At 45.3% G+C, this 21,365-nt stretch overlaps 1 protein-coding gene and 2 long non-coding RNA genes across 4 annotated transcripts in view; 2 read left to right on the top strand and 1 right to left on the bottom strand.

Annotated features, from left to right (window-relative positions):
- Positions 1–1,747: 1,747 nt before the first annotated feature.
- Positions 1,748–16,176, top strand: LOC138728781 (uncharacterized). The gene is made up of 3 exons (XR_011338756.1): positions 1,748–2,246; positions 2,350–2,454; positions 15,990–16,176. It is a non-coding gene; the product is annotated as an uncharacterized lncRNA (long non-coding RNA).
- LOC138728959 (myosin heavy chain, skeletal muscle, adult-like) lies at positions 7,097–9,203 on the bottom strand. The gene is made up of 5 exons (XM_069872715.1): positions 8,965–9,203; positions 8,735–8,878; positions 8,486–8,642; positions 7,258–7,285; positions 7,097–7,160 (listed from the first exon to the last, which is right to left on the bottom strand). Exons 1-5 carry the CDS (start codon positions 9,169–9,171, stop codon positions 7,097–7,099), a joined length of 600 nt encoding a protein of 199 aa, XP_069728816.1. The 5' UTR covers positions 9,172–9,203.
- Positions 16,177–16,739: 563 nt separating the features above from the next.
- The window catches only part of LOC138728779 (uncharacterized), a 48,405-nt gene continuing 43,779 nt past the window's right edge, over positions 16,740–21,365 (top strand). The window contains exons 1-3 of one of the 2 annotated variants that reach the window (XR_011338754.1): positions 16,740–16,854; positions 17,586–17,705; positions 21,161–21,259. This is a non-coding gene — a long non-coding RNA (uncharacterized lncRNA). The remainder of the gene's footprint in view (positions 16,855–17,585; positions 17,706–21,160; positions 21,260–21,365) is intronic. The other variant, XR_011338753.1, reaches the window with a different exon arrangement.

Here is a 21,365-nt window from a genome sequence, read left to right as displayed (position 1 = left end):
GAGAATATGAATCATGTTAAAGGTTCTTTCTTATTCTGGTGTAGAATTAATAAAGGAAGTATAGGTAAAAAATATACAGATGTCTTGAAAGCAGATGGAAAAAACAAAATTCATAACTAGTTTTAGAGGGAAGAATACACTGTACAAAACTCAATAACAGTGGACCCCTAAATCCAACAAATCACTAGACCTAGCATGCTTACCTTGCAACTCTTCTTGGAGACAGGGCAGAGTGCTGCAAAGACACTTTTATAGAGTCTGGTTGGCAGATGCTCAGGATTCCTCTTCTTTCTTTGGTCAAAACATGTTTTGGCAAACATTCTTTGGCAAAGCATTGTCTGGCAAACTGAACTAAGGGCATAATTGTCCTTTGATTTGACCAGATATATTTAGAAAGGTTTTGTATCTCACCAATGATGTGAAAGTATCCACTATAAATAATTTGACAAGAGACTTCAGGAGAGAATCTCAATTAGTCAAGGCACTTGGAGAACTTGGATGTAGGACTTATGGATGCTATTGCTGCATTTCCAATGACTTCCTCCTGGACTCAAGGTGGATTTATTTTGCATGTCTGTGCTGCAGCTCTTCCAGTTGCATTGTGCAGAAAATATTAACATTTACCACATAATGTTCTGAGGCTAACAACTAAATGCTTTAAGGGCACTAGATAAACCATGAGAGATAAAGCTAAAAATGTTCTTGTTAAATGAATTTGAATCTTATGTTCATCTAATATTTGAAATAAGGGAAACAAATGTATTACAGGCCAAATTCTTACATATGATAGTCTTGGGAACTGAGATGCAGGCTCAGACAAAGATATAATTTCTTTCTTTTTCTAAACATTCCTGTTGAAAGGTAGGGTACACACAAAAATGCATTAGGTAAAGAGCTGAGTAAGTATAAATGTGTAATATTTATTGACTAACATTGAAGTATTTAACAATGGTTTTACTGTAGCTGCACCTCTAGTTCAGATTTTTAAGAACATTTTAGAACAAAAAATATAAAGTAACCTTCTAAACAGCTTAAGCCTGTTCCTCGTATATGTACCTACTGTCAACATATATCAAGCAATGCCCTTAATCAAGCCAGGAAGCAGGGGATGAAGCTCTTCACTACCTACAACTCTGAAAATAACACCCATCCACACAAACACAACTCTAGAAAATCACACACTTAGTCTGCAGTCCAAGAACCTCTGCACTCCAATAAATCCACAGTCCAGCACTCCCATTCCATCACAAATATCTTGTATATTTACACATTCATACTGTTCCAACAACAAAAGCTGTGAAAACAGTGTATCAGGGCATTAGAGGTGGTAGGTGGTCCTATACAATGCTGATACCATGAGAAAGGAGGGATTTGCCAGTAGTCCTGTAGAGTGACTGAACTAGTTCTAGGAAAAGGGCACTGTCACTTGAGCTGCTTTAAACTCTGTCAGAACTAAACACGTTCTTCTCCTGGTCAATGGCATTTTGGTTATTAAAAGAGCTCCATGGTGAAAGCTCAGTGAATAACACAAGGGCAAGTTCAGAAAAATGACTGGGATCCAAGGAAATATGCAGCATCAAGGTCTGATCTGTGCACGAAGAACCTGTTCCAAGCATGGCTCTGGCACTGCAGTGCCCACTTTTCTGGAGTTCAAACCCAGAGCTCACTGCTGGGCTCCCTGCACAGCCCTGTCTGTGAAAGGTGAACTCCTCGGCATGCTAGGCCAAGCTGAACAGAAATGCTGGCACCCTCAGCCTTTGGAGGAAAACTCCTCTTCCCTGCCCTTCTGCTAAGACATGCCTGAGTGCTGGAGCCTCCATAAGCTACAGACAGACTTTTCTCATGAACTCCTCTGTTTATTCTGCTGATGGGCACTGCACATCTGGAATTAAATAGGAAGAGTGCTTTCTCCATGACTAGCACGCCATGTCTGCTCCATGTAGGTGTTTCTGGATTATCTGATGAAGATGTCTCCTATCTCAGGATAGCGATAAAGACACTGGGATGGCCTTTTACCATCTCTTCATGCTGCTTCTCCATGCAGAGACCAATTTCTGCAGGTCTTCCCTGAATGTGCAGCAGGGAAAAAGGAACTGGATGCACCTTTCCCTTAGGGAGTGTGATTGATAGCTTTTTCTATTTGTTGTGTCTTCTCTTTGCAGTGATGAGATTCTGAGATGGCTTCCTGCAGCCTGAAAAAGACCGAGCAACTCAGTGGAGAAGAACCAGATTGACTAACTGGAAAGGTAAGCAGAGTGGCTGGTAGGACAGACTTGTCATTTGAAGTTGAGCTGCATTTGAATGAGTCCCTGAGTTGCACCATTACTCAGATGACTCTTGTGTCCTCAGCTAACGTCTCTGGAAGCAATTGCTGCTGCACAGTGTGTCCTTGCTGAGAGCATGACCTTCTAAATGCCCCATCAAAGCAACTGGAGGGCTCCTGCTACAGGACAGGTAGGGAGAGGAACATTCTGGGGTAAGAATTGGGAAGGAACATCAGAAGGATGGGGTATCATCCATAGGGACCTAGACAAGTTGGAGAAGTGGGCCTGCAAGAACCTCATGAGGTTCAACAGGGCCAAATGCAAGGTCTTGCACCTGGGTCAGGGTGATCCCCATTTACAGTGCACAATGAGGGATAACGTGATTGAGAGCAGCCCTACAGAGGACTTGGGGGTGCTGGTCAATGAGAAGCTCGACATGAGCCAGCAGTATGCACTCGCAGCCCAGAAGGCCAACTGTACTGCTGGGCTGCATCAAAAGCAGTGTGGCCAGCAGGTCGAGGGAGGTGATTCTGCCCCTCTGTTCCTCTCTTGTGAGACCTCATCTGGAGTATTGGAGCCAGTTCTGGAATCCTCAACAAGAAGGAGATGGAGCGGTTGGAACGGGCCCAGAGGAGGGCTACAAAGATAATCCAAGGGCTGGAGCACCCTCCATACGAGGACAGGCTGAGATCCAGCTCGTGCTGGATCTTGCGGAACTTGGAGAGGTTGACGTTGGAAAGCTCCTCCTGTGCAGGGAGAGGGAGGTGGTGAGGAGGAGCCCAGGGCAGGGATTTCCCTTCTCCTGCACCTCAGCCTTGCGAGGCTCAGGCTCTTTCCTGGGGGAAGGCACAAACTTGCTGCTCAGCTATGAGCTGGGCATGAATTATTAGGTTGTGGAACACCCTGGAGCCTTCTGCTCTTCAGTAGCAGCAGCAGAGACTCAGGAACTTCTGTTAACTTCACTCAGTGGATGTGATCCCTGGGGTTCTTTACTCTGACCTCCTGCACAGAACAGGCTGCAGTACTTCTCTCCATTCCTCCCTGACTGCTGCAGGGTGCCCAGAACTCAGCAACGCCTCACAGCACAATAATGAAATGATGTGGCCGAGACTGTTGTGTCTTGCAAGTTTCTCCATACCCCTTCCCTGATCTTCCTACTCATCTCAATGACCATGCTACCCGCAAGGAACGTGGCTCCCACCCATTCTCCAAGCCATACTTACAGCCTCCTCAGCTTGTCTCTTGTAGGATTTCACCTTCGTTTGCAGCTTGTCCACCAGATTCTGCAGCCTGAGAATATTCTTCCGGTCTTCCTCAGACTAGAGGGGTTGGACAGCAGGAAAGAGAGTGAATTGGTTCCCCTGGCATGTGATCTAGCAATTCCCCTTGGCAATCAAGGGCAAAAAATCATGCTTCCTACAAGAGGTGACGTCAGGCCATGCAACCTGCATGACATGAGGTTACCAATTCCCCTTGGTGGTGTGCACAAAACCAGACTTGCTGTGAGAAAACTCTTGTCAGGCCAAGAGGCCTCCTGCCTTACCTGGTAGGTCAGCTCCTTCACCCTCCTCTCGTACTTGCGCACTCCCTTCACGGCTTCAGCGCTGCGCTTCTGCTCAGAATCAACCTCCCCTTCCAGCTCCCGCACCTAAAAGGAGAAGCCCATCTTTGGAGCTTCCCCAGTGTCTCTCCAAGGAACTTGCTCATTCCTGTACAAATACCAGCACTACGCACTCTGGCCTCCAGCTTCTGGAGTTGCTTCTTGCCTCCCTTCAGAGCCAACTGCTCAGCCTCATCCAGACGGTGCTGCAGGTCCTTCACTGTCTGGTCAAGGTTCTTCTTCATCCTCTCCAGGTGGGCGCTGGTGTCCTGCTCCTTCTTCAGCTCTTCTGCCATCATGGCTGCCTGATGAGAGCAAAGGATCAAGGCCATTGTGAGACTGGAGACGTCTTGACAGAGAATACATGGACCATCTCCAGTGAAAGGAGCCCCCAACTCACATCAGTGATGGCCTTCTTGGCCTTCTCTTCAGCGTTGCGGGCTTCCTGGATAGTATCCTCCATTTCACTCTGAATTTGCACAATGTCTGTTTCCAGCTTCTTCTTGGTGTTGATCAAGCTGGTGTTCTGTGCAACAGGAAAGACATGGTTTGTGCTGTTAGACCTCGTGCCTCCACATCAACAGCTAAAAATGCAAATGTTCTTTGTGAAAGGCTTGAATGCAACAGACATCTTCAGAGACATAGAGAAGAACAGACATAGAAGACTGGCTGACCTGGGTATGGAGGAGCTGCACATGTTCAGTGGCGTCCAGAAGCTCCTGCTCAGCCAGTTTCCTTGAGCGCTCCATCTGCTCCAGGGCTGCCCGTAGCTCCTCAATTTCAGCCTGCAGCAGGTTGGCTCTGCGCTCCACCATGGCCACCTGCTCCTTCAGGTCCTCCTGTGTCCTCAGAGCATCGTCCAAGTGGATCTGGGTGTCCTTTAGGCAAAGAAAGGGAAATTAGGAGATGGCACAGCACTGGAGAAAGGTTGGATGGTGAGACATATGGCTCATTTACTAATATGTGTGTGTAATTAGGGTGCTGGTATACTGCAAGGCAAGCTAGGTACCTGCATGCTAATAGTCCCTATTGGACACAGAAGGGACAACAGTAACAGGGGATGAGGAAAAGGCTGAGGTACTTAATGCCTTCTTTGCCTCAGTCTTTAGTCGTAAGGAGGGTCGTTCCGTCTGTGTACAAACCCAGGAGCTAGAGGAGCATAATGAGGCTCCCGTGATCCAAGAGGAGGTGGTCAGAGCCTTGCTAGCCCGACTGGACAGTCACAAGTCTATGGGGCTGGATGGGATCCACCCAAGGGTACTGAAGGAGCTGGCGGATGTGCTGGCTAAACCCCTTTCCATCATCTTCCAACAGTCCTGGAAGACTGGGGAAGTCCCACTGGACTGGAGGCTGATGTTGTGCCCATCTACAAAAAGGGCCGCAGGGAGGACCCAGGAAACTACAGGCCTGTCAGTCTGACCTCAGTGCCAGGGAAAGTCATGGAACAGGTGATCTTGAGTGCTATCATGAAGCACATGCAAGAGAACCAGGTGATCAGGCCCAGTCAACATGGGTTCACAAAAGGCAGGTCTTGCCAGACTAACCTGATCGCCTTCTATGACAAAGTGACCCGGCTACTGGATGAGGGAAAGGCTGTGGATGTGGTCTTCCTGGACTTCAGCAAAGCCTTTGACACAGTTTCTCACAGGGTTCTGCTTGAGAAACTGTCAGCCTCTGGGCTGGACAGGCACACACTCTCCTGGGTGGAAAACTGGTTGGATGGCCGGGCCCAGAGAGTGGTGGGAAATGGTGTGAAATCCAGTTGGAGGCCAGTGACAAGTGGCGTTCCCCAGGGCTCAGTGCTGGGTCCAGCCCTGTTCAATGTCTTCATCAATGATCTGGATGAAGGCATCGAGTGCACCCTGAGCAAGTTTGCGGACGACACTAAGCTGGGTGGAAGTGTCGATCTGCTGGAGGGTCGGGAGGCTCTGCAAAGGGATCTGAACAGGCTGGACCGCTGGGCAGAGTCCAACAGCATGAGGTTTAACAAGGCCAAATGCCGGGTCCTGCACTTGGGGCACAACAACCCTATGCAGTGCTACAGACTGGGAGAAGTCTGTCTAGAAAGCTGCCTGGAGGAGAGGGACCTGGGGGTGTTGGTTGACAGCCGACTGAATATGAGCCAGCAGTGTGCCCAGGTGGCCAAGAAGGCCAATGGCATCTTGGCTTGGATCAGAAACGGCGTGACCAGCAGGTCCAGGGAGGTTATCCTCCCTCTGTACTCGGCACTGGTGAGACCGCTCCTCGAATACTGTGTTCAGTTCTGGGCCCCTCACCACAAGAAGGATGTTGAGGCTCTGGAGCGAGTCCAGAGAAGAGCAACAAAGCTGGTGAAAGGGCTGGAGAACAGGCCTTATGAGGAGTGGCTGAGAGAGCTGGGGTTGTTTAGCCTGGAGAAGAGGAGGCTGAGGGGTGACCTCATTGCTCTCTACAACTACCTGAAAGGACGTTGTAGAGAGGAGGGTGCTGGCCTCTTCTCCCAAGTGACAGGGGACAGGACAAGAGGGAATGGCTTCAAGCTCCGCCAGGGGAGGTTTAGGCTAGACGTTAGGAAAAAATTCTTTACAGAAAGGGTCATTGGGCACTGGAACAGGCTGCCCAGGGAGGTGGTTGAGTCACCTTCCCTGGAGGCGTTTAAGGCACGGGTGGACGAGGTGCTGAGGGATATGGTTTAGTGTTTGGTAGGAACGGTTGGACTCGGTGATCCGGTGGGTCTCTTCCAACCTGGTTATTCTGTGATTCTGTGTGATTCTGTGATTTGCGTTCTTACCTTCAGCACTGCCTGTGTGTTCCTCAGGTTCTTCTGTGCCTCTGCAGCCATGCGGTTGGCATGGCTCAGCTGGATCTCCATTTCATTCAGGTCTCCCTCCATCTTCTTCTTCAGCCGCAGGGCTTCATTCCTGCTCCTGATCTCAGCATCCAAGGTGCTCTGCATGGATTCCACCATTCTGAGGTGGTTTCTCTTCATCTGGTCGATTTCCTCATCTTTCTCTGCTACCTTCCTGTCAATCTCAGCCTTCACTTGGTTGAGCTCAAGCTGGAGGCGCAGGATCTTCCCCTCTTCATATTCTAGGGAGGCCTGGATAAGGCAGCAAGAACAGTGACTTAAAAGACTGCTTCCTTTCTGCATCATCTCTTGGTGTACCTCAGCTTCCTCCAGGGAGGCCTGCAGTTCAGACTTCTCCTGCTCAATCTGCTTCTTGACTTTCTCCAGCTCATGAATTGCCTCCTTTCACTTTTGAAAGTACTGGATGACACGCTTTGTGTTCACAGTCTTCCCAGCACCGGATTCTCCGCTGCCAAACCCAAGAGAGAAGCAGAGAGCGTGTGGTCAGGCAGGAGGTCCCCTGGCACTGGGCAGCCCCACAGGGACCCGAGCAGGGGTGTACGTACGTGATCAGGATCGACTGGTTCTCATGATCTATGAAAAGATAGAAAGAGTTTACTTAGTGTTCCTCAGTTACAGAGAAATCAAAATCTGTGAGAGAGACTAACTGTGAACTGAAGCTCCTCTAAGAGTGCAGGGACACTAAAAAGTCATTTCCCAATTAAAACGTCCTGGCAATGTAGCACTTCATCCCTTTCATGTTTATTTTAATTTCCCAATAAGAAAATAAAGTCATATTTGGATATGGTTGTAAGATAAAACATACGAGCTTCTTTTTAAAGTCATTCTCTTTAGATACTTCTGTATAAAAGAGTCAAACCATTACTTTGCAACATCAATATGATTTAAGTGACTAAAGCATGTAAGATAAAATTATTGGCACTTTCTGTGGACTCCAGAGCCTTCCGAGATCAGACCATAGTCTCAGATCTCCTGAGTGCAAGGATTTTGTGAGCCAAGCGCAGTACATTTATATGTGACAGTTTGGGTAGAGTTCACATGAATTCATGTCCATATTTTAGTCATTGAAATTCCTTATTTTAGTCATTGAAATTGACCTTTTAGACACATGATTTTCTTTGATAAAGAATATCCAGGCCTTACATATGTTGTATACAATTTCTGATCCCTTTGGTATTTGAAAAAATATCTCAATTGATAGTTGTTTTGATGACTCCTAGTTGTTAAAATGTTAGACAGAAGGAAAGAATGAATGATAATTCTGCTTTCTGTACACCCCTGATTTCTACAGAACAGTTGATTTTACAGATGTCTTTTATATATATCTCTTCAGCCTTCTCTTCTCAATCAAAGTGTCCTTACCTAATTCATTCTGAATTTATTTGATGTCTATGAATAGATGTACTCAAATGTCTGATAGTATACTTCGATTTGGAATTTCACTTTGTACTGTTTCTTTCTTACTTTCTGATTCAGAGGTTATACTAGTATTGTTTGTTAGGAAAGAGCACCAACACTTAGGTAGCATTGCTAATTCTTCTTTCCATCAGAGTTCTTACTCTACAATTAAAAAACTTAATTTTTAGACTTTCCCGTAGAACATTCCCCAGGTGCTTTCTGTGCTATTTAACCAATATAAAGATGGGCATTCTAGTTTACTCAGCTGACAAGTATGGTATAAACATGACTCCATATGCTCAAAGATTATCAGAAGAGAAAGGGAAGATTTTGCCTGAAGAGCAATAATATTTGAAGGGATATCAAACAACTCACCATTTAACATGAACTGATAGGCGTTGTCAGAGATGGAGAAGATGTGTGGAGGGGCCTCCTGGCGCTTCTTGCCTCGGTAGGCCAACACCACCTCCGGGTTGTACACCGGCAGCCACTTGTAGGGGTTGACAGTGACGCAGAAGAGACCCGAGTAGGTCTGCAAGGAAGGCAGAGGGCACGTTGGCTGCGCTCCGCCTGGCAGAGCGGTTCCTCCCAGCTCCCCAAGGGAAGGCTGCTGCCAGCACTTACATAGATCATCCAGGCTGCATAACGCTCTTTGAGGTTGTACAGCACAGCGGGTTCGTGGAGGTGGGTCATCATGGCCATGTCCTCGATTTTGTCGTACTTGGGAGGGTTCATTTGGAAGATTTGATCTTCCTTCACAGTCAGAGTCTGCCAAGGAAGAAAGATTGATACATATCAGCTAAGAGACCAGAGTGGGAATTAAATTATGTTCTCTTCCCTTGCACTTTACCCACCTCTCCACCTTCAGTCTGCACAGTGACTTTCCCCGATTCCCTGCTCTGGATCATCCCCTTCACAAAGGATTCCTTAGGATGTACCACAAAGACAGATGACTTGGCATCAAAAGGCCTGTTCTGGGCCTCAATTCTCTCCTTTTCTGACTTTCTGAGGTAAGGAGCCGCCTCCCCAAAAACAGCCATGTCAGAGTCTGCAGAAGTCATGTCTGCACTTTAATGAAGACACATCAGTGGAAGAATCTGGAGGGGGAAAAAAGACACTGTCCATTCATTAGATACAGTTCTCTGTGTCAGTGATGAAGTCTCTTACAGTTTCTGTCTTCCCAATATTTAAACTAGTAATTAAACCATTTGAATGCTAGTTTTGTTTTGAACACCCAAGTGCTTACATCCCACTCCAGGATGAGACATCTTTCTAAATAATTTTTGCTTCCTAGCTATGAACAGAATGTTTAATACTGATCATAATTTTTCGGTTTTATCATAGTGGTGGGTGTCTTGCCGTTTTACTATTGACATACTAAATATTAAATCTAAAGCAAATCTCTCTTTTCTGTTGCCTTAGTTCTCAGCAATAAGTCTCCAATAAGTTCTTCAATTGCCCATCACCTGTTGAAAGTGAATTTACTTACTTTCACGACGTATACATATGATCAGGCTTAGTTCAATCTTTTCTTCAGTGGGTGTGAATACAATAAATGAGGACTGAACATAGTAAACTTACCTCAAAGTCATTGGACTAACAGTTAATATCTTAGGGTGTTGCCTGCCATGACATCAGAGGTTCTAATTCAGTCACTAGCATACTAATAAGTTGATAACTTTCTTCTTATGTTCCATAATATTTCAGAGATAAATTTTAAGTTGGAAATAATTAGATGCCATGGAAAGCAGATTGAAAATTTCAACTATAAGAAGCAAGCCCTCCCTTCTTGTTATCAGAATTAATCAGAATGCAGCAAGTCATGCAAGACAGATAAAGAAAAATTCGTTGGTCAGCCAGCCTACAGAACCCATACACTTACCCTGAAAGTTTGAGTGGGAGTAGGGCAAATTAGTCTCAAGGAGATTTTATAGAGTCTGATATGCAGATGCTCTGGATTCTTCCTCTTTCTTCGGTCAAAGAATTTTTGGCCAACCTTCTTTGGCAAAGCATTGTTTGACAGTCTTATCTAAAAACATAATTGTCATTTGATTTAACTAGATATAATTAGAAATTTTTTGTATCGTACCAGCTATGTGGCTATATCTACTATAATTAATTTGACAAAAGAATTGAGGAGAGAATCTCAGTCAGCTAAAGCACTTAGAAAACTTGGATGCAAGACTTATAGATTGTCCTGACATACTTCTGGGTGACTTTCTGATCCATTCAAGATTGTTCGGTAAACAGAGCTGCAACAATTCAAACTATAAAATACATAAATACTATAAAATCACCTTCGCATGATGCTGTGAGGTTTACAAAGAAATACTTAAAAAATAACCATATACCAAAACCTACAACCCATCATGACTTAAAGCAAAATGTTGCTCTTGAAAATGGAAACCAGAAGCCTATTGTAACTCACATGCCTGCACGGACAACGTGTCAACCCATGAAATACAGCTCATGTACAGAGTGCTTGAGATGATTTCCAGGGTCTTGAGACAAACACAGGTGCTAATAGATATAAAAATATCAAAATACAGATGCTGATGGATATAAAGATGCCATAAAGATGAACATAAAGGTACACTATATTTAAAATACATTGTATTTAGAAGATATTCTATTTCCCTCAAAGGTGTAGTATATTAAGACATTATGCGCATCCCTAATAATGAACAAGGAGTTACAAATTGTTGCAGCATTTACTATGTAACACATGAGAACAAAAGGTGCTTTCTCATTTTAACAGCTAAAATTCACAGTATCTCCATGTCTGTAAAAAAGGATGTGATGTCAGTTGAGTGAAAAGACGTAATTTCTTATTTGCAGAGTTCAGCTGGAGAAAAAAACGTATCTACTCTTACCTGAGCTGTTGCAAATTGTGTCAGATTTAAACACATTCTTCCCCTGGTCATTGGCATTTTGGTTATTAAAAGAACTCAGTGAGTAACATGTGCATGGATGGTGCATGCATCTGACGTAACATCCAGCATCAGGCAACGTCCTGTGCTTGTAAAGCCCATTCCAAGGAGGGCTGCAGCACTGTAATGCCCTCTTTGAGGAGTCCAAAGCCAGAGCTCCCTGCTGGGATCCACGCGCAGGGCACAGGGGAGCTGATAGAAACATCCTGCCCAGGAAGAGCCCAGAGACACCCAGTAGGAAATAGTGGGTGCAGGGGCACATCTGAATGACTCAGCAGTGCCTTTAGGATGGAGGGTTTGGGTGTAACATCTGCTCTACCCACACAAGCCAGTGTGAGAAATTAAAACATTTTTTAAGTGCTCTTAGACTCAGGCAATGGTAACATTTCCTTTGTGTGAGGGCCCATAAAATGGAAGAAGAGTAATTGTTCCCTACTTGCCTGTCTCTGTAACTCCTCCACTGCTGCCTGAATAGCACAGTAGGTCAGCAAATGGAGTTTTTAGATCAGCTGGTCAAATAAGGCTATGAAGTACCAAAGACAGTATAAGATTACAGGAGTAAAAGGAAGAACCATGCAAGTAACATGGTCTACTTGGTTCAGCAGAGCAGCCCATGGAGAATGAGCACACATGTTTTAAAATCCAGGTTGTTGGATGACGAATGTTGAAACTGCGTGGGTTCATTCTCCTGGAGCTAGACATAAGCAGATCCAAAACTTTCAATACCTTCTTGGAGGTATGAACTCTGCTACTCACAGTACCACAACTTGGACCGATAAATGTTGTTACTTTGGCATTCTCCTTAATCTTGCAGAAGACCTTCAGAAGGGCTAGTCTTAAATGACATCAGAGTTCCCACATAGACAATTAGGAATTTGCAGCTTGCTTCCTAAGTTTCCTGAAAAGAACAAGTAGTGTTTCTTCTTCATGAGTAAGCTTAATCTTGTTCTCATACTGCTGTGAGGACATCACTAGGAATCTTTTACTTAAATAAAATGAAAAGATCAACACTGCTCCTATTTTGCCTAGATGTGATATCATCAGCAAAGGTAGTACAATTAAAAATAGAAACATATGTACAAGAGGAGGAAAACTCAATTGAAATGTGTTTGGGTTGTGTATAGTGCACAAGTTCTTGCTCTAAATATCTAAGAAGCATTAAAGGGGAAGAAAGGGGGCAACATAGAAAGTTCCTTCTCTGTCCCTCTGCAAGCAAGGGAAGTGTCTCTATCTCCTGCAGAAAGGACAAGAACCAGTTCATAAAAGCATATTTGCAGTGACTGTAGTTAATTGTGAGCAGAAAACGCTTGGACCACAGTTGCTATTTTGCATTGTGTAAGAACTTCACATCTAAACGTGCATCTAAATTGTCTGGCAACTAGAAAAAAAAAAATCCATTTGATTTGTGGTTTAAACTTATGATGAGCACTAAAAGCTGAACATGAACTGAGTGAGATGGCTGTAACTTCAGCAGAAGACTAAGGAACTACCCTGACATAGAGAGGTGTAAGGGCATCAGATAGCTGCTCGAGTGATTTGGTATGAACACATAGCAGCAAATTCTTCAGCCCCTTCAGAAGTGTCTTGACAACTGTTTTCAGGAATTCTGAGATATTGTCCTCCTGACACACACTACAAAGAGTGGATATTTCCTGTCTGTTCTCCTTGCTCCAGGATTGCAGGTTGTAAACCCCACCCTCACAGGCAAAAAAAGGCCTATAATCAACATGCAAATTGCTGCTCAAAAAGGAACAAGCTGTTGTTTTATGCAACTTCAACTTTCAAGTGAGTTCATTTTGCTGTTTGCTATCTCAAGCTTTGCTTCAGAATGGAGAGGTTAAAATATCATGGCCAGAAATTAAATCACATTTAGGGAGATTCCTAAAAGTACACATTCTTCAAAAGTGCAACCCGCCTTTGAGCTGTCCTTACAGGCTACACCAAGTGAACTTGTCTATTTTTCTGGTTGCACAATTAAGGTGCTTCCTAATTTATCAGGTTCATCAAGGATATAGGTGTTCAACAGGGTTGAACGGTAAACTGCTCAGTGCCTGGCATTGAACAATTCACTGTCAGTAAAATGAATGACAGTGCAAATTCAGTAAGTCCTGCTGGAGCAAACAGCAATTAAAACCTTTTTCTGTGTGTGTGAAGAAAAGACAGTGTATTTAACATTTCATTTGAAAATTGTAATATCATGCAATTTTCATTTTCCAGTTCTCATCAACCAAAAATTCCCTGCTTTCCCACAGATGCCATTAAAATGGATATTTTAAGCAAGAAAAAATGACTGATAGCAATGGCAGCTGTGACAGAGCATGTGATGTCAATCACAAGATAGACTTGACTTCCCGGTAAAGGTTTAGAAAGGAAAGACCTTTTCCACTTGTATTAGAAGATGGGGTAGAAGGAAAAGAAATCAGAAGATAAATCATGTAAAAAAGACTAAGAGGGAAAAAGTTCATTGTTTCTTTGCCAGTCTATGTGTGATTATAATCTGTGACCATATCCTGTAACGATTATTTCTAGCCACTAATAATGAGATTAATGAATGCCTTAATGCAAACGCCTTAACGCAAAAAAGAAAACTTAAATAGATCCTGCCCACCACTAACATTTTCCCAGTTCTGTTATTGTCACTGCAGCTGAGAGCAAAGCCCAGCACAATCAAAGAGAGAAGAGGCAGAGAGCAGCCCCTGGATACAGAATGTCCCACTCAGCAATGTGGCGTGGGCAAGGTGCTGCAGCGCTGACATTTCCTGTGCAGAAGAGGAGACTCACACATGCTGAAAATAGAACCATCTTGAGAAAGAGATCAGACAGCTGCCTCACCCTCTGCCAGCCCTTAAGATAGGACTTCTCCTCCATCGGGCTTTGTGTTGGCAGAGAACACGCGAGAGAACACTCAGCAGCACATCACAATCAAAGTGAAAATAGGTACACGGACACCGATTTCCATCCTATGGCGAGGCGGAGTCTCACAATGAGTTTTAGATTTGCATTGTGAACGGAAGACTAGAGCCTGGAAGTGTAATACCTTCTTCATTAGTTTTATCCGTGACTTTCCACGTGCTCATTAGTGGAAGTGACACCTTGTTCAGGTGTCAGAAACTCATGCCAAAAAAAAAACCATAGCAAAAGAGCAATCATAGCCCCCAGGTCTTTATGTAGAAGTCACCCATTCTCTTTTACAACTTGAAAGAAGTGATTGAAGAGGAACACTGCTGATTTCTTCCATTCAGCTAGGAAGGTCTTTGCATATCCTCCAGGTTAAATCTTTCCATAAACAGGTTGCCCTGTGGCAGCCAGTGAATTCCAGTACAGCAGAAAATAAATTGTGAGGTCTTACTTCTTCTTTCATTATGGTGCAGCAGTGGAAATCTGTGAAAGTTGTACTTTTTCTATGCTTTTCAAATATCTCTGGCAGTCGCAGGAGTTTCTGCTTTTTCAGAAGGTTCCCCAGTACAATCCCAACACATTCAGATGTATCTTGGAGAGATTTCTTTATCCACCTGGGCATACACTTAATGGGCAGTAGATTAGGAAGTCCTAGTTTATAGAGTCATTCCAACCATGAAGGAACCTCCGAAAGTTAGCTAGCATCATGTCTTCTACTGAGAAATTGTGACTCTTGAGTTCTGTCGTGCAACTTCCCTGAAGATTGGCCACTATGACATTTATTCCTTAATGACTCTATCACTCAAGTCTTAGAATCATAGAATAGTTTGGGTTGGAAGGGACCTTAAAGATCACCCAGTCCCAACCCCCTGCCATGGGCAGGGACACCTCCCTCTAGATCAGGCTGCCCAAGGCCCCATCCAACCTGGCCTTGAACACCTCCAGGGATGGGGCAACCTGTTCCAGTGTCTCACCACTCTCATAATAAAGAAATTCTTCCTTGTGTCTAGTCTAAGTCTGCCCCTCTCCAGTTTAAAGCCATTAGTAAATTCTAACGTAACACTGATGGTTCCTACATGATGAACACGTCCTTTGATTTATGCCTTCCAGGATTTTACCACATACACAGTGGCATGGCAAGGGAGAGATGCAGGTAGAAAGAGATTCAGGTGGATAACAAGATGCATTGCAGAGTGAAACTGGGTATTGGTAAATACATTACTACTACGACGAGATAAACATTAAAAGCTTAACACCAAGCGACCTACTTACCCCCCTCTTGGCATGAAGCTCACAGGATATAGAAAATAACCCCTTGTTGTGATTCCTGGGAGGCTGGAGAGAGCTCAGAGCTGCTCAGCTCCTGCTTATTGACTCCTGTGGGTCAATGGCCTGGAGAACAAGCTCAGGTCCTTAGACAGCAGTGCCTCCTGTGTCTGTGACAGGTCACCACAGCCACCTCTCCTCAGGTGACTGGTGTCCCTGATGCCCTGCCCAGGGACTGGGAGGTGTTCAGGGCCTCAGGAGGGAACAGGACTGTCTGTATGGATATGCTGCTCTCTGACAGACCATGGGCCCGTATGAACTAAGCACAGTTGCACCTGGGAGAGCAGAGGAGCAGTGCATGTGTGTCTGTCCCATCCTGTGTGTGGAGAGAGAAAGGGCTGTCATGCAGTTCAACGAATGTCCCACCAAGGACAGGTCAGGGTCAGAGAAGTGAGGGCAAGAAGAATGAGAGACACTAGTAGGAGTGGAGACTGAGATGGGGTAATGGAGCGCAAGCAGTGTAATAAGAGGAAGAAGCAATGAGTGATCATCCTCTGTGGAGGGACAGATAGTGGAAAGATAATGCAATAATGTGAGTCCACTGTATATGAGAAGCTAATGCAGCAAAAGTTTTACTGGAATGGAAAGGGCTTGAGGTAAACAGAGCTGTCACACCTATAGGAATCCAAGAGGCAAACGCGTTACAGCGTTATTCATTTCAGAACAGAGTGGAATGCTCTTTAATTGCTAACTAACACTCTTCTCTTTAACATTTCTTTTTTCAGTGTCAAAGACAAAAATCCAAAGAGGATCTGTGTGGCTTGGAGATGAAAGTTGAAAAAATTGATGAATTCCAGTCCCCCTTTCATAAGGATTTGCAAGATAGTATAGTCCCATACTTCTTAGACACACAATTCTCCGTAGTGCAGTGTGCTCTGCATTAATGATGTGTGAATGCAGTCTGTGCAGTCCCACCAGGTGAGAACTTACCCTGACACCTAGCATCATTGCAATGAAGTCAAAAAGCAGTTCAAAGCAATGAGAAACCCTTACTGAAACTTAGTCTGTCTTTCTGTGAAATGTCATTTTTCCACTGGCTTCCTGCACATTTCCTCATTTCAACGTTTCTTTGTGACTCCCTCACTGAGACACTGGGAAATGGGCTTGACTAGAATAATTTAACTTGGGAATAAGAGTGGTAGGACAATTCTTTAGCTAAAGGAATCACATTATCGACATGCAATACAATAGATTGTCTCATAATGCTGAGTATCTCACAAAATGCAAAGATAAGCACCCAAGCTGCTTCTTAAAAATGAAAAGTGTTCAGTATTTTTCCTACTGAGTGTTAGTTTTACGCTAATCTTGAAGAAAATCCCTGATGAGATTTGCAACTTGCAAATGCTGTTCTCAGCTATGCTGTTAATATTTATAAAACATGCCGAGAAGGATCTTTGTGCCTGCGGCTCCATAATAAACAGACTCATAAGGAATGTGTAGCCTCGTACTGAGGATCCCTGGGTAAAATAAGACCTCTCAGGAATGCTGGCATAAGACTAGAAGAAATGCTGGAACACTAATTCTCCAGTGCAAAGGTTCTCATTCTGACACTTCTACTAACATGCAGCTGGGCACTGGGTCCTGGAGACGGTAAGCACACTTTTCACATAAAAAGTTCTTTTTATTCTACTGAGGTGGGAATTGGGTAGAATTAAATGGAATATGATGACTGCTTTCTCTGTTTCTGGCATAGCCTATGTAGCCTGGTTAATTATGTTTTGTCTGGGTAAGACGTGTCCTTCAGGGATTCGAGCTATCATTCCAGGTGAGCAGTGCTAGAAAGGATGGAGGAGGAAAAGAGTCAGGGATTGTTCCTAGGGAGAAGCCAGTGATGAGCTTAAATAAAAGACTAACTAACCTGGTAATGTGCAAGAGACCTTGGGCCAGTTACTGGTTTGGCTATTGCTAAGACAAGTGAGCTAACCTTTGTGTTTGTTGCTGTCCAGAACCACCTCAGGCTGGCTATGAACAGACAGAGATGGCCTTGCTGTCTTCTGGTCTTGTTCCATTGTTTGGAGACTAACTTCTGCCATGCTCACTACAATTATTACTTGATCTCACAACAGGGAAAAAAGAAATGACTTCTACTTGGAAAGTTTCAACATGAGATTTTAAACCCAGGAAAGTTATTATTTTGCTCTGATGATGCCTAAGAAGATGCCCACTGAATAAAAGTGGCAGTCCTGCAAACAGATTAGAGAGAGCAAAATCAGCTAGAATTTAGAGACAGTTGACACATAGCTCCCCTAGCTCTAAAAAAGAACATCTCTTGAGTGTGCATGAGATTTCTGTGGTTACTCAAATTCCTCCTATCTCCACAGCAAATGTCAGAGGAAGACATGTGAGCTTTAGGTCGTGGCCGAGGAGGTGACATTCAGGATGCCCTTTCCATCGCATGTCAAAGCAGCCAAACAGCTTCAGTTACAGAACAGGTGAGTGGGGTGGATGGGATCTGATGACAATGGAAAGGCAAAGGCAAAAGGAGTTGAAGAATGACATGAAAGGAGAAGAAATGAGGACAGGATCATAGGTTAACATCACCAGACACTTGATTACTTGGCTCGTTTCTCTGTTGATGGTACACCTATGAGAGGAGCAGAGAGAACCTACAACCCAGAGACAGGTTTCCTTAGATCTTCACAACTAGCTTTTTTGTTGCTATAAGTGGATATTACAATTAGCTCCAAATTTTTTACCTACTTTCTTCATAAAACAGGGAAGACTTCTGAACGTTAAAACTGTTTAAAATACACAAGGTATCCTCAAGTGCAGAAAGAGTTTGCAGTACTGATACCATGCAGGATGTTTTTTATTGGTAATTCCCATATGCATTTATATTGAAAAAAGAGGATTCTCCAAACTTGCTTTTAGTTTGGAGAATGATAGGATAACACCTCCACTGGGGGACAGGATATATTGGTGTTCATGCAAAATTAGCTTATTTTAATACTAGCCTAGACAGCTAAATGTGTACTTTATTTCTCTTCATTATATTTGCTTCTGAAAATTTGAGACAGTTTCTCCAGTTTCCTAGAGCTGCTGTTAACTTTGATCCCATTTTGCACTGCTGAAGTGCTTGGATGCTCCTTTCCCTCAAGGTCTCAGGCCTTTCCCAAGGTCTGAGATGTAATGGCAACATGAGGTAACCACAGCAGGTAGGCAGGATAATCACTCTGTGATTAAAACAGCAGCTCGTGTGGCAGCTCTGCACTGTATTCCCTTGCTTTAAAAGCCAAGAGAAATCCCAGGATGGGATGCCCAAATGCTCTTTACTGGCCATTGTGGAGTTTATCCCTAAAACCCTTCTGCCCCTGGAGACCATGGTATGTGGCAGGCTCATTCTGGCACTGTGTCAAGAGCTGTACCATGGAGGGTACGTCACATCCTGGCCACAGACTCCTCCTTGGACAGGGGATCCGTGGAGCCAAGGGCATGAAGCGCAGTTCACCTAAATAAGGCATGTATCTGTTCTTGGCCTCCCAAAGCTCCTGCAGTCACGGCTCACTCATTGCCACATGTCAGGGCAAAAGCAGAGGAAAAAAATCAGCCCTGTCAGCAAGATGAAGGAGATGATTTTCAGGCACTGCAGCCAAAGGGCACTCCTGTGCCTGCAGCCCCAGCTGCACAGAGACTCCCGGAGTCAACCATCTGCTTTGGGACACAGACGGCATCCTTGAGAATGGGCCTGGGTCCTCACTTGCTGGCATGGTGCAATCAGCATGAATTGCACAGGGAGTCTTTATCAATGTTTAGTGTCAAATAGGAAACCACTATTGAAGCGGATCTCCCTGTGGTCCCGCAGTTTGGTTTGCCTGGCAGCTGTGCTCCAGGGGCACATCTAATATGCTCCCATCACAGACAGCCATTCAGCTCTTGGGATTCACACCCTTTCCCCTTGCAAATCATTTTGTCCAGGTGCCAGGTCTTTGGCACTTGCTGTTCTTCCCTACTGATCTCCTGTCGTGCCACCCTGCTCACTAAGGGAGAGACAGCCCATGTTTCACCTGTGTGTCAGCAGCTGACCCTGCCTCTCACAGCAGCCCCATGAGAGTCCAGAGGCCTACAAAGATGATCTGAGGGCTGGAGCACCTCCCATATGAGGAGAGACTGAGAGAGCTGGGATTGTTCAGCCTGGAGAAGAGAAGGCTCCTAGGAGACCTTATAGCGACCTTGCAGTACAAGAAGGGGCAACAAGAAAACTGGGGAGGAAGTGTTTCCACAGGGGGATGTCCCTGCCCATGGCAGGGGGGTTGGAACGGAATGATCTTTAGGGTCCCTTCTAGTTCCAACCCCCTGCCATGGGCAGGGACACCTCTCACTGGATCAGGCCTTGAACACCTCCAGGGATGGGGCAGCCACAACTTCCCCGGGCAACCTGGGCCAGTTCATCACCACTCTCATGGTGAAGAAATTCCCCATTATGTCTACTCTAATTCTGCCCCTCTCCAGATTGTACACATTGCCCCTAGTCCTATCATTACAGTCCTTTGTAAACAGTCCCTCCCAAGCTTTCGTGTAGCCCCTTCATGTACTGCAAGGTCGCTATAATATCTCTTCAGATGCAAGGGGAAGCAGCTGTAAAATCATGCACTTTCAGAGCTACAGCAGCCTGCCTTCTCCATTTGTTGGTGTCCAAGAGAAGTGACAGCCCCACCAACCCCAACCTGAGCCCCAGGTCACCGCTGGAAGCACCTGGGCAGCTGCTCTGCTCCCCATGGGACCACACGGCCCAGCACGGCACAGTGAGCACCCAGGAGCTGGGCTGGCACAGCGACATCGCACAGACTCCACAGGGCCCACTCTTGATTTATACTCTTCAGGGACAGCACTTTTGGGGCTGTTTCTGATTTTTAAGCTGTCAGCTGGGAAGGGAGCTGTGCCAGAGCAAATCTCTTGATGGCAAGAATAGCGTCTCTGTCTTAGGACAGAGCACAGTTGTCCAGCTCCTACATGGCAGCACGTTGCGCTGAGATATAGAAGGCAACCTACCCGCCCAGGAATGTCTTGAGCGCTATTAGTGGCAGCGTATCATCTGCACAAACAGGCGTGACCCCGCGCAGGAGTCTTGCGAGAGCACCGCTATTTTGAGCTTTGGACACTGAGGACGAAGGGAGACAAATGATGGACTAAATGATGAGACTAAAGAAGGCTGCAGGGGGTCAGAACAGACACAGCTTCACCCATGATGTGAGAGCTGCTTTGTCAGTGATTTTCATGTTGATTCACACCAACACCCTCTGTGACAGTTCTTTTGTACAAGTCATCAAAGAAAGTAACTAAAGGTATCACACTTACCCACGTAGCATGGAGCCATCCACCTGCTCACTCTTCTTCATGCCTGGCTTTGCTGGTTCTGCTCTGACACTCTGAGGACACATCCTCAAGCTCCCATGCTCGAGGCAACGTGAGGCATGAGACGGTGCAGGGGCTGTAAAGCAGGAGTTCAGAAAGTCTCAGAAGTTGATGCTTGTACAAGCCATTGCAGCTAACAGGGATTCTTAGGGATGCTGTGTGCCATCAAGTCTTTATCCGCCCCACCTGAAGCTCTGGAGACACCTGCAGGTGTGGCTAGAGATCAACAAGGCACCCAAGAGGAGCAGTCAGCTCACAGTGGGGTTAGGCAGGCAAAGTTCCCCATCAGAGACCCCGGCTCTGGTGTCAGACCAATGCGTGCTGTCAGGCAAGGGGAAGGACTGCAGGGGATGAGGACAGATGAACAGGTTAGGAGTCTGTTAGGGAGTCATGAGGAAAGGTTGTGCAGGGTCATGAGAAGGGAGGACTAGTCTGGCATCTCTGCAAGGTGTTGGGAGGCTTTCTTGAGGTCTTTGTGTCTGAAAACTGAGGTCTGCTCCTTAGGAACCATCACCTATTCCTCTCTTGACACAGCACTGACAAGAGGCTCTGCTTGATGACACTTGCCCATGACCCTGGAAGCAGGCTGGATGTCCTTGTGGGAGCTGGTTTGCTGGAGAGGCTGCGCTTTGAGCCCGCTAAGGTGAGAGCCTTTGGCTCTTGCTGACCCAGGCGTGCACCCAGGGAGCTGTCAGTGGCAACTCCCCAGCAGAGGGAACTTCTGTTTGGAGGCAGAACCTCTGATACTG

Source organism: Phaenicophaeus curvirostris, chromosome 19, assembly GCF_032191515.1.
Source record: "Phaenicophaeus curvirostris isolate KB17595 chromosome 19, BPBGC_Pcur_1.0, whole genome shotgun sequence".
In the NCBI taxonomy this organism is placed as follows: domain Eukaryota; kingdom Metazoa; phylum Chordata; class Aves; order Cuculiformes; family Cuculidae; genus Phaenicophaeus; species Phaenicophaeus curvirostris.
This window is presented reverse-complemented; position numbering and strand designations above follow the sequence as displayed.

What these genes read in the sequence shown, in the direction of transcription:
- LOC138728959 (XM_069872715.1), bottom strand. Translation starts at nt 9,171, where the DNA reads ATGACTTCTGCAGACTCTGACATGGCTGTTTTTGGGGAGGCGGCTCCT. An exon ending in ATGCAGCCTGGATGATCTAT is followed by an intron (nt 8,643 to 8,734) that starts GTAAGTGCTGGC and finishes CCTTCCTTGCAG; the next exon opens with ACCTACTCGGGTCTCTTCTG. An exon ending in AACCAGTCGATCCTGATCAC is followed by an intron (nt 7,161 to 7,257) that starts GTACGTACACCC and finishes TGGGTTTGGCAG; the next exon opens with CGGAGAATCCGGTGCTGGGA.